The 13,695-nt window shown below is 42.6% G+C and overlaps 2 protein-coding genes across 8 annotated transcripts in view; one reads left to right on the forward strand and one right to left on the reverse strand.

Moving 5' to 3' along the window:
• The window catches only part of LOC146193486 (uncharacterized), a 402,043-nt gene that overhangs the window by 67,105 nt on the left and 321,243 nt on the right, over positions 1–13,695 (reverse strand). The gene's annotated exons all lie outside the window — the stretch shown is intronic.
• LOC146193487 (uncharacterized) overlaps positions 1–13,695 on the forward strand; it is a 63,061-nt gene that overhangs the window by 28,245 nt on the left and 21,121 nt on the right. The window contains exons 2-4 of one of the 7 annotated variants that reach the window (XM_084602785.1): positions 5,369–5,557; positions 6,191–6,266; positions 10,209–10,332. The exons of 2 other annotated variants lie outside the window; for them this stretch is intronic. In XM_084602785.1, coding sequence (XP_084458911.1) covers positions 5,369–5,557; positions 6,191–6,266; positions 10,209–10,275 — 332 coding nt within the window. In that variant the 3' untranslated portion in view covers positions 10,276–10,332. The remainder of the gene's footprint in view (positions 1–5,368; positions 5,558–6,190; positions 6,267–10,208; positions 10,333–13,695) is intronic. 4 more of the 7 variants (XM_084602786.1, XR_014706851.1, XM_084602787.1 and 1 more) reach the window with 4 other exon arrangements.

Below are 13,695 nucleotides of genomic sequence, written 5' to 3' on the forward strand. Positions count from 1 at the left end.
GTTACGCATGCTTACAGAAATAGTGCCCACCATATGCCACAATTATGTGCTACTATTTGAATTCAGTCATATCGAAAGGCTTTTAACTCGGTGGTCATCAAAACACAACGTTTAATGAAATCTGGCAGGTGCGGAAGCGGCTAAATATGAAAGTGACTGCAAACAGAATTATTAGTCTCATGGCATGACTCCCAAAGATGTACTCTAGAAATCAAAGTATTACGTTCATTCAACTTTATTGTTAAGAATACGCAAAGGTAATAAATGGAACCAGGAAGAAGCGTTAATATTCGAGTGTTAATATTATTGTACATGGCTATCGAATATGATTCAGCGAAAAACGTAGCGTTAAGACAAGACTAGAGAGAAGAGGACAGGAGAGAGCTAGACAGCTCCGTCCTGTCCTTGTCTCTCTAGTCTTGTCTTAACGCTACGTTGTTCGCTGAACTATATCTGACCAACTGGCCCCACAGTATACTCTGTTAAAATATCCATTATGATACCACACAGCTACAGTCTCAACTGTCACAGTGCGCTGCAGCTTGTTTTTTTTATTTTCCGTAGACCTTATGACAAACAGCTCTATTCTTGACAGCTCTCTAAATATTTGTTTCACGCTCACCTGAAAAGCAGGGATCCCCAGGTCATAAACATTATAGCTAAATGGTTCATGAGGCTGCTCAAGCGATAATTAAATACGCCATGTTCCCGGGTATACATTACCCTGGCTTCACTAGAATTCGTGAGTGGCGCTTTGGAAACGAGTCAATGAATACATTTACAGCAAGTGATCTAGTTCCATTAGCCACATTCATGAATTTCATCGCCATAAAAATGATCGGATGCATTTTCTTCGGAAAGCACTATTTTGCTTTTATTAGTTTCAGATATGTTTAAGCAATATTCACAAGGTGCTCCCTTCAGACACTCATCCACGGAAAGGAGCATTGTAATGTACAAAAGGTACAGCCCGCTCGGTCAAAGCAGCGTAGTTTTAAGCCGCCATAAAGTATTGGAAAGATGTATGAAATCAGAGTGCCAGCCAGATAATAAAATAATAAAAAATGATCATGAATAGCTCCTTGTGTTTAGAATGCACCCTTCTTTTAGTGTCCAGCGCTGCGTGCTGTCACGGTAAGGCATTTTATGGAGAGCAATGAAAATGCCTTATTGCCTTCTCCATTTCACTCTCCTCTTCTATGACGCCGCTTGTCGTGTGGGAACGTCTTCGCGTTCGCCGCTGACTAGGGCGGAAAGCGGGATAAAACATGTATCCCTACAATCTGCTAGCTGCAAAAGCCTACACAGTTACCAAGAGCTCTTAAAATATGTGTAGCCGTCACAAGGCAAAGCGCAATAGATCGGCTTCTCCATCTTTGCCAACCGTCAAGTTAGTCATATTAGCTCCGCTTGATCTTGCACAGGACCGGGTTAATTAGAGGAACATGGGAGAGGCCTTCGTCCCGCAGTGGGTATACTAAGGCTGAGCATAATGATTATAATGCTGCGCTTGATATCCAGTTTTAATCGAAGAGGAAACATATAGAGAGAGGTAAAGATTGAGGTAGGCTCTAAATGATACATAACTTTATTACAACTACTGACTCTGCCATAAGGCCTCGACTACTATGGTGCTCGGCAGCTGAACCTTATGACGCGACCGCATTTCGATAAGCATAAAATCAATGCTAGTCAAAGCACTCCACGTAATCAAAATGAATACGAAGCCCACTACTCTGGATGTATGTTATCCCTCATAACATATGTTGCCCCCCCCCCCATGGAATGTTACAAGATATAGAACAGATCCAAACTCATATATGTGGAAATTTTACGAGCCGAACCAGTAAAGGATGTGAACTGTTGTTCGAAGCGGCCAAGCAAGCCCTATTTCAACGAACGTCCGGGCATCTTTCATGGATAATTCGCAAAGCTGCACGTTTAGCTGCATACTCATTTTTTTTCTTAATATGTAATCTTTTCCGCCAGGAGTCTTGCGCATACGCACTAAGTAGTGAAATTCCACGGTGGAACCAGATCGATGTTCTGCATATCAGTTAGGGCAACTGAGTTGCATAGAAGATTAAAATACTCACCAATAAGGTACTTTCACTAATCGACGGATTCAGAGCGAGAATCGTGAAAACCACCTTCGTCCCTCGACAACAGCCGCGATGCGCCCATGCTCGTTATAGCAGAAGCAGAGCGCTGCTTTTCTCGCTTTGAATGTTTTAGCACAGCACCCCTATGTTCGTTCTCATCGCCGTTTCTTCCAATACCGCAATATCTGCGATTCCCCTCGTCTGTGCTTTTCTCTGCTCTATGCTCCTCCCTGCGTCGAACCTCCTCTTCGAGATTGGTGGCACCAAAGGCTGTTTTATTGCAAAGGCAATACTACGCCAGATTTGGGCCCGTCGTGGAGTCGGTGGCAGCAGTCGCGAATGACCTTGAACACCCGCGAAGAAGAACAAGAAGAAGAAGAACGCTTTCGCTCCATATTCGATTCAGCAGCTTTAAGCCCTCTAATTTGTTTTCACGGTCCATCATCCGGCCGCATTTTCTCCTCTAAACAGCTGCAACACTGTTCTAAAGGATTATGTCTACGAGACCATCACCTGCTCACACATCTAGGGGCATTAAACATTTTGACCTTATAAGCCTCAATAATACTATGCACCAAATCCAAACTGAAACAGGAGGTCAAGTGCCCTGCTTTCCTCACTCGCCAACGACAGAAAGAACGAGGGTGGCTCTCCTTCAGAAGAGTTGCCTTCATTTTTTTGTAATCAGCCATCTCCTCACTCACAACCATTCAAGCCCGTGAGCCGTCACACAAAGAAAAACTGTCAAGAGGTGCCAGGCGACATGTCTCGAAGTTTTTTTTTTGTTCTCACTTGTGCGCTCAAACTTGATAAGAAGATGCTGATAGATTCACTTACTCTGAATGGTGACAGAAAGTTCGACAATTTAAGCAGCCTCGCTCACTGACTGCTTGCTGCAGCAACTACGGCATCTCAATCCGCGATTCCAATAAGCCTAAAATTCAGTCTAATATTGTACCATGTCTTGAGGTCCATTTACTTAGCTCTCCTCATACAAATACCGTTCAATAGTCCCCCAACATTTCGCAATACCCTCATCTTCAAACCATTCGTTTTGATTGTATAGGGAATCTCCTGTTTCGCAAGCAGTGATTACAGGCCTTAGTTCATTACATATTTCTTTAGCCACTGTGTGAATAGCCCAGTATTTTAACAAGAGTCTTAGGAAAATCGCTTTGGCGTGAAAAAGGATTCGCAGCCCAAGAGGTAGCTGTAACCTACTCTAAGTAGCAGTAAATAAAGCTTATGTTTCGACTTGTAGAACCTAGTGAGAGACGCGGTTAGATTCCCCCAATCTGACTCAGGACACCACAATCGAAATCAATTCTTTGTATCAATTTTAGGCTGTGTGGCTCAGGCGCGTAGTTTATCAGCAACAAGGTAGAAACAATTGGAAACGGATTTCAAGATATGAAACATAAACACATTGTGTACGTACTTTACATGATTTGGTAGAAAGAGTCAGACTAGCAGGGAGAGCAGCCTTCTTTTTGGATTTCGCAGAACGCACTGCTATCTCCTTCTTTATTCAACGCTATCCCTCATTACTAGTAGTAAGGTAGAAAGTTGGTTGAGTTGAATATGGTACATTTTTAAGGTAGCGCAAAAAAACAAGGCCCAAGAGTAGAAATACACACCACAAGCGCTTTTTTACAGCTAAAATTTTTATCGGAAAACACAGCATAAATATCTCACGAAATTAAAACAGAAGAAAACAAACATGATCGCATCATGTACAGGAAAAGTGTAGGGCACGATACAGCTGGTGGGGGTGCTTATTAACTAAGATAAGATGCAAAAGCAAAAGGAAAGGATACTGGAAGCATCTAGAACATGGAAGTTGTTGAGCTTTCCTGTAACCTTCCCAGACTAATCTCGCCGCGTCAGATCTGCGATCCGAGCATAAAGAAAGAACAAACGATTGTTTCATGCGCTGCAATCGCAGTAAGTGGGCGGCATGCTGGCGGTTGTTGAAACCAACAGATAAAAGTTTATAACCTTCGAGGCAATTTAACGAGACCTAGACGAAGTAACTTCTTCCTATCACGAAAAACACACTACGCACGGACTCTTCCTGGATGACGAAGAAGTCATGTTTCTAGTGAATGTTCTTCCATGACACAAATATTGAAGAAATGTATACCGATGATCTGCGCCAGCTTGTTCAATACGGATAGAAGGACACAGAATCTGTATTAAATGATGCGAATCCCACTAAGGTTGAATTTTGGAAGCGCGAGCTGCACTAGGCCATGCAAATGTATTAAATGATGCGAATCCCACTAAGGTTGAATTTTGGAAGCGCGAGCTGCACTAGGCCATGCAAAGTTAACGTCGCTGTGCTGATCCGGAGCCACTGTCTTACGTGCGCCGAGTAATAGGCGCACCGTACGTGACGTCAGAGTTGCAGAACAGCCCCCGCCGACTTCAGAACCTCGCTGCGCACGTTGCGCGTGCGAAGCAGCTACGAATTGCAGTTGTGTTGCATCGGGGTTGCGTCGCTGCGGACTACACAGGCTCGCTGCGCGGCTTTGCGTTTTCTCAGTAACTACAGATTACGTCATTACTCGGAAATTTATGAAATGTGAATAGGAAGCGTTTGAACTTCAGATGACCGATGGACGACATCAAAGTTATTTACTACGTGTAACCATGTGTATTACTAGCTTTCGCAGCAAGCTAAGTTTAACCTGAGAATAACCACTGAATTTTGGTACTTGCCTTTCCATACCAATTGTACGAACGTTAAGAATGATCTTCGTAATAGGCCCAATACATCGGGTGGGTAAAGAAAAATGCTCCGGTGCTTTTATATTTTGAGGCTGCATTGCTGTAACTTATCCGCCTAGAGAGAACCCAATATCCAAAAAGTCATAATCAAGGCATTGGTGCTTCGAATCTCTTCCTTCTCTGTAGATTACACCGTTTTATGTTTTCCTTGCTTTGCCTGATACAGCAGTTAAATATTTCATATCCATATAAAAATGAGATGTCATTGGGCCGTTTTATCATGTATGATGGTGTAGCCGCACACGTAATGTATAGTCTCGCGTGCTTGGAAGTCGGAACACTGCTAGCTCAGGTTTGCACCTTTTCTGCAGTCATGTGACCCAATGTTCTGATGTAAAACACGCAAACAGAGAGACTTTTCAGCATATACTGTCATTGTAGAACAAATCTTAAAAACATAGCTATGTAGTGATTAATGCTGAATTTGTTTCCAAGTAATAATGCAATGCGATTGCTAATTAAACCGTATTTTTCAGCACTGATAGATCCACTTGGAGCCTGCAAGTCCTGCTGCGGATCATGCACGAAACCTTCGTGCTATGACAAAGAAGGACAACGAAATCAGCACCGCTACTTTCCACATAAGAGCAGTTCGGAATGCCAGGTTTTCACGTCGTCATCGACACGAAACTGCAAAGGAAAATTTTACGAGTCTGCTCGAGATTGTAAGAAATGCTGTGCATCCACTTTGTTAAATATTAAGGCTAACGCTGGCTAGGTTAAAATATGATAAGCAACTACAGCCTACAAAATATTTCGTACTTATAATCCCCGAGTGGAAACAAAATGTTGTAGTTTGTGAGTCGAAGCAATTTTAAAATACTTACGAATAAATATTTATTTGTGGATTTTCTTATAAATTTTGCTTTCTTGCCTGTAGTGCACAATTTTATTACGAGACAATTTGTTCTCTAAAGCAATTCCTTTTAATAGCAAATGAGCGATTAACTTTCACTTTTATTAATTTAGCATACAATATAAATGTTTTTATTAAGGCGTAAAATTGTTTTCTATTGCTGTCATTCGTTCCTTTTTCATCCACGTAACCAATTGCAGTTTTCATTCCAATTCAAACGAAACTTCGGTTTCGCAATGTATATAACAAGCAGGTTCTAATTCATTGTGCTGATAACTGATGCTAAGATACAGTTCCACTTAACTGGAAGGAGTATAGTGCTCATGAACATTGCATTTCTTTGATAGAACGAAACTCAGGTCCACGTGCTTTGAGCACAATGTCACAGTTTCACAATATATCAAGATTTAGGAGCAGCACAAATAAAATTTATCCCATGTAGGTCTACATGCTTACTCAAGGTTTCCTGTAGAATATCACCGATTACACAAAGAAAACGTGGCAGCAGAGGAAGACAGGTAAGCATAAGTGCAGTGATCGAAGTTTTTGTCCTGGAAAAACATCAGTTCCCTCTTCTTGGGCACATACCCCTTGTATGTGTACTTCCCTTTGTTTCTTCTTCTGAATGTTGAGATCAATACGTGTATGTTTCCACGCCACCGCTGGTGATATGTGGTCCCCTGAACAGAGCAAATAATTATCAACCCTGCTCAACTTCAGTCATCACAAGTGTTCGACTTGTATTTTGAATATCAGTTTTGAGGTCTGAAATAATGTTTCGCAGTTGAGCTTCAAGACTTGCCACTTCTTTTTTCGCAGGAGTTGCATTAATCCTCAGTAAAGTCGTACTTTGCTATCATGTTTTTTTTTACAAAATTAATGTCAAAACTTCTGAAATTACCCTACTCTCGACCTAAATCTCAATCTACTGCGTCTGTTAACGAACCATTTTGGAAGCATTTGTGGCAAGGCGTTTATTGGAACACCTGGGCGGTAGACGATGACGGAGTACCAAGCGACTGAGTATCGCTCGAACTAACTCTGCATAGTCAAGTCTCCGGCCCCACTTCGTCAACCTCTTCGACTTGTCGCATGAGCTGCTGTCGATCAGAGTTATCACAATACCTTCTCCCCCTCCCCTCCAAAATGGGGACATCCTGGAAGCTCATGGGGAGGAAAGGCTAGGCTGATCATAATAGGGCTTGATGCGGTAGACGTGTGTAGTTTCTCGGCCACAGTGACGGTTGTTTTGTGATGGGCCTAGCTCTATGTCAGACACGGGAGAAGATTGTTCGAGAAGGCTGTAAGGTCCGTTATTGCGAGGTAGGAGTTTAGTTGAGAGGCCGGAAGCGGAGGAAGGCACCCAGAGCAAAACGCGTGCGCTGAACGGATATGAAGGCGTTGGAATTGAAGGCTCCCGACGCTGCTTTTGGTGATCCTGGCTCTCCGTGGTGTAGGAACGCGCCAATTGTCGTCCTTACAATTGTCGCAATTGTCAGACAGTAGAATGATCACTGAACCGTAGGGGTGGTAAGGCAGGATGGTATCCATAGTGAACGGAGGTTCACGACCATTTAAAATAATGAACGGGTGGAACCCAGTGGTAGTCTGCGTAGCCGTATTGTAAGCACACGTCACTAACGGCTGCACCTGGTCCAAATTGTGTGACAGGTGTCAAAGTACTTACATGGCTAGCAAGTCACTAAGAGTGCGATAATCTCTAAGTTGTGCCGTTCGATTTGGGAGTGATAAACTGTGATACTCCGGTGAATTATCTGGCACTGACATGGAACAAAAAATATGTCCACGGTCCCAGAGCAATTGTTTCGGGTGCCATGACGAAAAACCAGGCGATGCAAGGTGAACAAAGCAACATCCTGTGCGGTAGCAGATTTCGAGGCCGATGCTTCTACGCAACGTCTTAGGGAGTCAACTGCGACGATGACCTAGCGGTTGTTAGCAGAAGTGGCCGGGCTCGGGCCATGACGTGGTCAAGAGAGCTGCTTGGCCAAGGAAATTGCTGCCGTTGAGCAGCTGGGTGATGGGGATGGTTAATCTTACGTTGGCAGGCGGTACACGTTCTGCTGTATGGACGAATGAAGCGGTACATGTCGCGCCAGTAATGTCACAGACCCAGACCCAGCTTTTTGGTACACCTGCGTGGAAAAATTGGGAATATGAGTGGAAAGGGGCACAATTTTCCGAACAGAGATGTCAAGGAATCTCGAGCAGCCGCTTTCACCCTACAGGATCCTAATTGCGGCGGTATAAAAGTGCGTCACGAATAGCGAAATGATGGTTGATGGCGACGTCCACGGGATGAGACGTCGCTGCGGGCGTTGATAGGAATGTAAAGAATGTGAAAAATGCGCGGATCCTTCAGCTGCTAATAGAGGATGTCGGTAATGGTAAACGGCCGCATATTGCCGGCCCAGATGAAGTCCGCCATCGCATCGTTCGGACGCGGAAACCGAGAAAGAGCATTAGCATCTGTGTGGTTCCGTCCAGATCGATATATGACGTGAATGTCGTACTCTTGAAAACGTAAAGCCCAGCGGGGGAGTCGGCCAAGGGGGCTTCTGAGGAGAACAGCAAACGGAATGCTGTTTCAGGGCGGTCGCTACGAAAACCAGCAATTATTTGGAAAGAAATCATTGGAAGGAATATCACGTGACAGCCAGGTTTCGGTAACCACAACAACCGTATAACAACAGGACAAAACGCTAGAAAAAAATTCAGATCGCTTAGTCCGAAGACTTTGGGTGTTTTCATAATAGATGTCCAAATTAGGGGCCACTGCAATTCTGCGTCAGTTCTGAGGGATGCAGCATATCGTAATAATAATAATAATAATAATAATAATAATAATAATAATAATAATAATAATAATAATAATAATAATAATAATAATAATAATAATAATAATAATAATAATAATTCAAATAATAATAATAATAATAATAAATCTTTATTTAATGTGCGCAGAAACAACCATGTGGTCTTCGTGCTGCAGCACAAATAAAAAAAAAAGAAACAAAAATGAAAATGCACAAACATGTTGAAACACACAGAGAGAACACAAAAGAAGAAATAAATAACGCATGAAATGAAACTAAGACGAAAAGTATCACGGAAAGTTATCAATAAATGAGTACCATCACTTACATACACAGTGAGAGAATTTTTGAGCACATCAGGACAGAAAAAAAAAGAACGGTAGATAGAAGAGAAAAACAACAACAACAAATAACTGACATTGATTATAGTAATATAGAAATATACATAAAATAAACAACCATTCCATGCGCAACAAGTGCATGGAACTTAAAACACAGGCTAGAAATACAGAATAATACAATAAAGAAGTAGAATTGAACAAGGGACAGGAATATTCAAATATACAGTTGAAAGTTGAAATGTAAGTAAGAAACGGATAACAAGTAGTTCAAGATACAGACAGCATTGAACAGGAGAAAAAGCAAAAAATGAAGTAAATACAATATTAAGGCTAGAAAGTGGGAGTTATATGTGATAAAGTACTATTTAGAATAACCCGCTACGAACATCCAATGTAAATGAACAGAGCGGGTTTCGGAAGATGTCAAGGTGAGGACAAAAAGAGTTAAATAACCACTGCATCCTGTCCAGAGGGGAGTGGGAATGAAGAGGAGAAACCTGAAATGGTCCGAATTCCCTCATGCTCTTTCGCGGAACGCGCAGTAGGATGTACTCTAAGAGCTGAGGGCACATAATGTGGCCATGAAGGAGTTTGTACAGAAATATGATATCAGGTCTGATACGACGGTAGTGAAGAGAAGGAAGATTCAGTTGGGCGCTCCTGGTGGAGCGAGAGGGGGAAGTTGCGCTAGGAAAGCGATAATGAAATATCCGTAAATTGTTTTTTTTTTGTACTCTATCAACCTTGTCCAAGTTCCATTTGCAAGTGCCATTTCAAACAACCGACGCATACTCTAAGAGCGGCAAGCATATGGACAGGTACAGTTTTAGGAACGGAAGTGGAGTATGGAACTCTCTCGAAAGTCTGCAAACGAATCTGAGTGTGCGCATAGCCCGCTGAGCACTGCGTTTAGTGTGACAGGAGAAGCTGAGGGTGCGGTCAAAAAGTACACCAAGGTCATTAATTTCATCAACCCTGTCCAACAGCACAGAATTCACAGAATAATGGTAGAGAAAGCTATGTGTTTTACGAGTAAAGGACACAACCCTAGCTTTGGAAGAATTGAGGGTAAGTCGATTCTTCGCACACCAATCAGAAAAAGCAGATATGTCCAATTGCAACAATAAGAAATCTTGAAAAGAATGTATTACCTTGAATATTTTTATATCATCAGCATAAAGAAGAAACGAGGAGTTTTTTATCGCGGAGGAAACATCACTAATAAAAACGGAGAAGGGAAGCGGGCCCAGTACTGAACCTTGAAGAACTCCACTCGTTGCAGGGTAAATGAAAGAAGTATGTTCAATGACACGGACAAAGCAGAAGCGTTCAAGAAGATAGTTGCGTAGGAGGGCTACGAGTCAGACTTCAACGTCAGATAGTAGAAGTTTTTCAAGAAGAAGTGAGTGAGTAACAACATCGAAAGCTTTGCTCATATCACAGTACACAGTGTCAACCTGAGCCCTCTGAAGGACTGCTGCAGAGGCATACGTCATAAACATGACTAGGTTGCTAGACGTAGAGCGACCCGACATGAAGCCATGTTGATTCGGTACTATTATATGTTTGAGATGAAAGGGAAGTACGTTGTGCAAAGCTAATTCGAAAAGCTTAGAGGTTGCACATAGAAGAGAAATCGGACGATAATTGGAAACGATTTGTTTCCAGACTTGAAGACAGGAAACACGCGTGCCATTTTTCACACGCGAGGAAAGGCAGCATTTTCTAAACTGTTATTAAATATGGCAGTCAGTACTGGTACAAAGATATAACTGAAGGCTTTTATTATGGCGGCTGGAATGCCATCAGGTCCAGGAAACAAAGATGGTCTCAGACGCTTAAGACTCTCATTTATCAACTCCTCGTCAAAGAGAATGGAATTAGATAGTGCACGAGATGGGAGGCAAACGGAATCACAATGTGGATGTTTGTAAACGGAGGAAAAATGTTGGGCAAAACTGTCGGCAACATCCCGAATTTCCGAACCCTGAGAGTCAACTAAGCTGATACTTAAATCTGATTTAATGGGACGCTTGCGAACGTAACGCCAGAACTGACTGGGACGATTTGAGGCACTCCTCTCTAAAGACTCATGGTAGGAGTCGTAGTCCCGCTTGTATAAGCGTTTGCAAAGAGAACGCACAAGGCAAAACTCATCTGCCCAATTGCGAAACCCAGGGCGTTTCGTTTTACGATAGGCCAGTTCCTTGAGTTTTAACGCCGTTATTAGTTCCATTGAAAACCAGGAAGGGAACTTCCTAAGCGTAGGAGTATGCAAAGGTATGTACCGACGCATACTATGAAGAACTATTTCTGTAAAGCGACTGACTTGTCCATCTGAATCATTATAGTCATTTAAAAGGGACCAGTCGACGGAAGAGAAGAAATTGAAAAGACATACATAAGCACCACGTGCATACGCGAAACGGGGCGAATTCCTCACCCGACCTGAATTAGTAGAAGGTGAGGCAGACACAGCAGTAGTAACTAGAAGCGGAGGGTGAAATTTGTCACAGCGAGTCAGCGCTACTCGAGACTCGAACACTTTCAAAATTCGATAGACAGATGTCAAGAATATTACCCCAGCAGTTTTCAATGAAATTGTGTTGCTGCAGAGAGTTAAAGGCTGTAAATTCAAGTAGACCATTACACTTACTTAATATGTAATGATTGCTGTGAGAAGAAATAAATGAGTTCCAGTTGATACCAGGAGTATTAAATTCGCCTAAAATAAGAAGTTTGTGTTCGCTTTGACGGGTTATAACATGTTCGATTGAGAGCAGAACATCATCATAGGCTGGAGGAGGAAGATTCGGAGGAATGTAGAAAGCTGCAACCCTACTGAAAAATCCTGTATAAAATTCGTACAGGAAATCGTATACAGGTTTACTGTACAGGATCTGGGATACAGGATTGGGGGCTATTTCAGCAAATTCCTGTACTGCCCTGGAAAGTCCGGAATGAAACCGCGCGGAGCTCTGATACGGGAATAGCCTGTAGGGTTGATGGCCCTCGTTTCCGGAAAGAATCGCGTCGCCAGGGTGGAAAAAGCATGCAACAATATAAAATAGAACGACTACATTTAAAATAATAATTAAAATAAAAAAAGTAAAAATGTTCAATTCCGAATGTGGAATCTAACCTCGGTCCGTATGATGTTCAGGCGGGCACCTTAGCCACTACACTACGGCGGAGTATGGTTACAGTGGTTATTATTCAATATATGTAGCTACTTTTGCTCTTTCGTACTTTTATATTTTCCTTGGCAGTAGAATTTGTGGCCGTAATTTACCGATCGCCCTTTAAACACGCTGAATATCTTTGTAGGCTATCACAAGGGTTCAGAAATGTGCCGTATCTTTATAATGCGTCGCTTTATTGAAGGCAAACCTCGAGATATCATAATTTACTAGTGCTGATGTGTTTTGCATCGTCTACGAACGCTTGTAAGTTTTCCTACATAGAGATATCTGCTGCACTAATACTTGTAATACTGGGCGTTTTAGCTTCACGTGCTACCAGCGGAGCATCGATGCCAATGAATACACTTCCGACTGAGCGGTTTCAATATGTAACCATTCGAGAACGCGTCGCGCGGTGTGCGGCTATCTGCGTATCTTTCGGTGGTCAGCGATGTTTGTTTATTTTTTCTCGAACAGTTTTTTGTCTTCGCTAGCGAAACGATACGTTCGTGCTTCTACTTTCGTGTTGTAGGCGGCAGATCTTCAGTCGCAGATATGAAGACGCACCGCAAGATCGTACGAGCTGCAGCGACTGTTGTACGTGCAAAAGCGACGCGACGCGCGTATATGCTTGCTGGCGCACACTTCGACGGCTTCGCATTTTCGAGGTATTTGGGAAACGAGGTGCGCCATTTATATACAGAACAGTTGTATAACATGTTTGGTATCATGCTTATTTAGTGCGCTGGCGTGTCCGGCATGGTCATTCTGGTTGAGCTTCGTCGATCGGCCCGGCTTCTGTTCAGAAGCGGAATACTCTGCCCGGTATGTTCCATAAATGACGCGTTCGTCCGGTTTCTGGTTAATTGATACAGGCTGAACAATACATAACACTACTACATTTGGAAAAGAAAAAAAGAAAAGAAGAAAAGAAAAAGAAACAAAAAGAAAATAGAAAAGGAAAAAAAATTACATGTGATTCGAGCTTCGGTCTCTTAGGCCGCCAAGCACGCACTTTAACCACTACACCACGGCTTCTTTTTTTCTTTATTTCCGAGGTATACATGAACAACAAATTGTCACACTTAAACACTTCAGCTGCCCTTGAGCTGACGCGTGTGAGGTTAAAATTTCTTCAATTTTACCAGGTCATCCAGAACTTCTGCCCACTGTGGTGGGTCGGGGAGCGCGCAGATACATTCCCGTAGATAAACAGCACTTTCAACAAAATTTTTACGTACACTGCGAATGTTAATATCTTCATGCCTTACTTGCATTCGTGTTTTCCACAAGCTGTGGAGGCCCAGAAGCATTATTAAATTATAGGGTACGTCTTCGTTCTCCACCGGTAAAAACCGGATGCCATAAGGGTTTAGTGGTAGCTCTTTTTTAATTGTTCTTTGTAGCACGTCCCAATGAAATACTGCATCCCAGCAGTCTAAGAATATGCGTTCAATTGTCTCTGGCTTCTTGCAAAGCAGACAGTTTGTCGTCCAAGGGACATAGATTCCTTTTTCGTGGAGCCAGGTTTTGACGGGTAGAGTGTTCGAGTGCAACTTAAAAAAGAACGTTTTGGCAGCCTGTCGA

The sequence above is a fragment of the Amblyomma maculatum genome, chromosome 4, assembly GCF_055883805.1.
Source record: "Amblyomma maculatum isolate TAMU_Amacu chromosome 4, ASM5588380v1, whole genome shotgun sequence".
NCBI lineage: Eukaryota > Metazoa > Arthropoda > Arachnida > Ixodida > Ixodidae > Amblyomma > Amblyomma maculatum.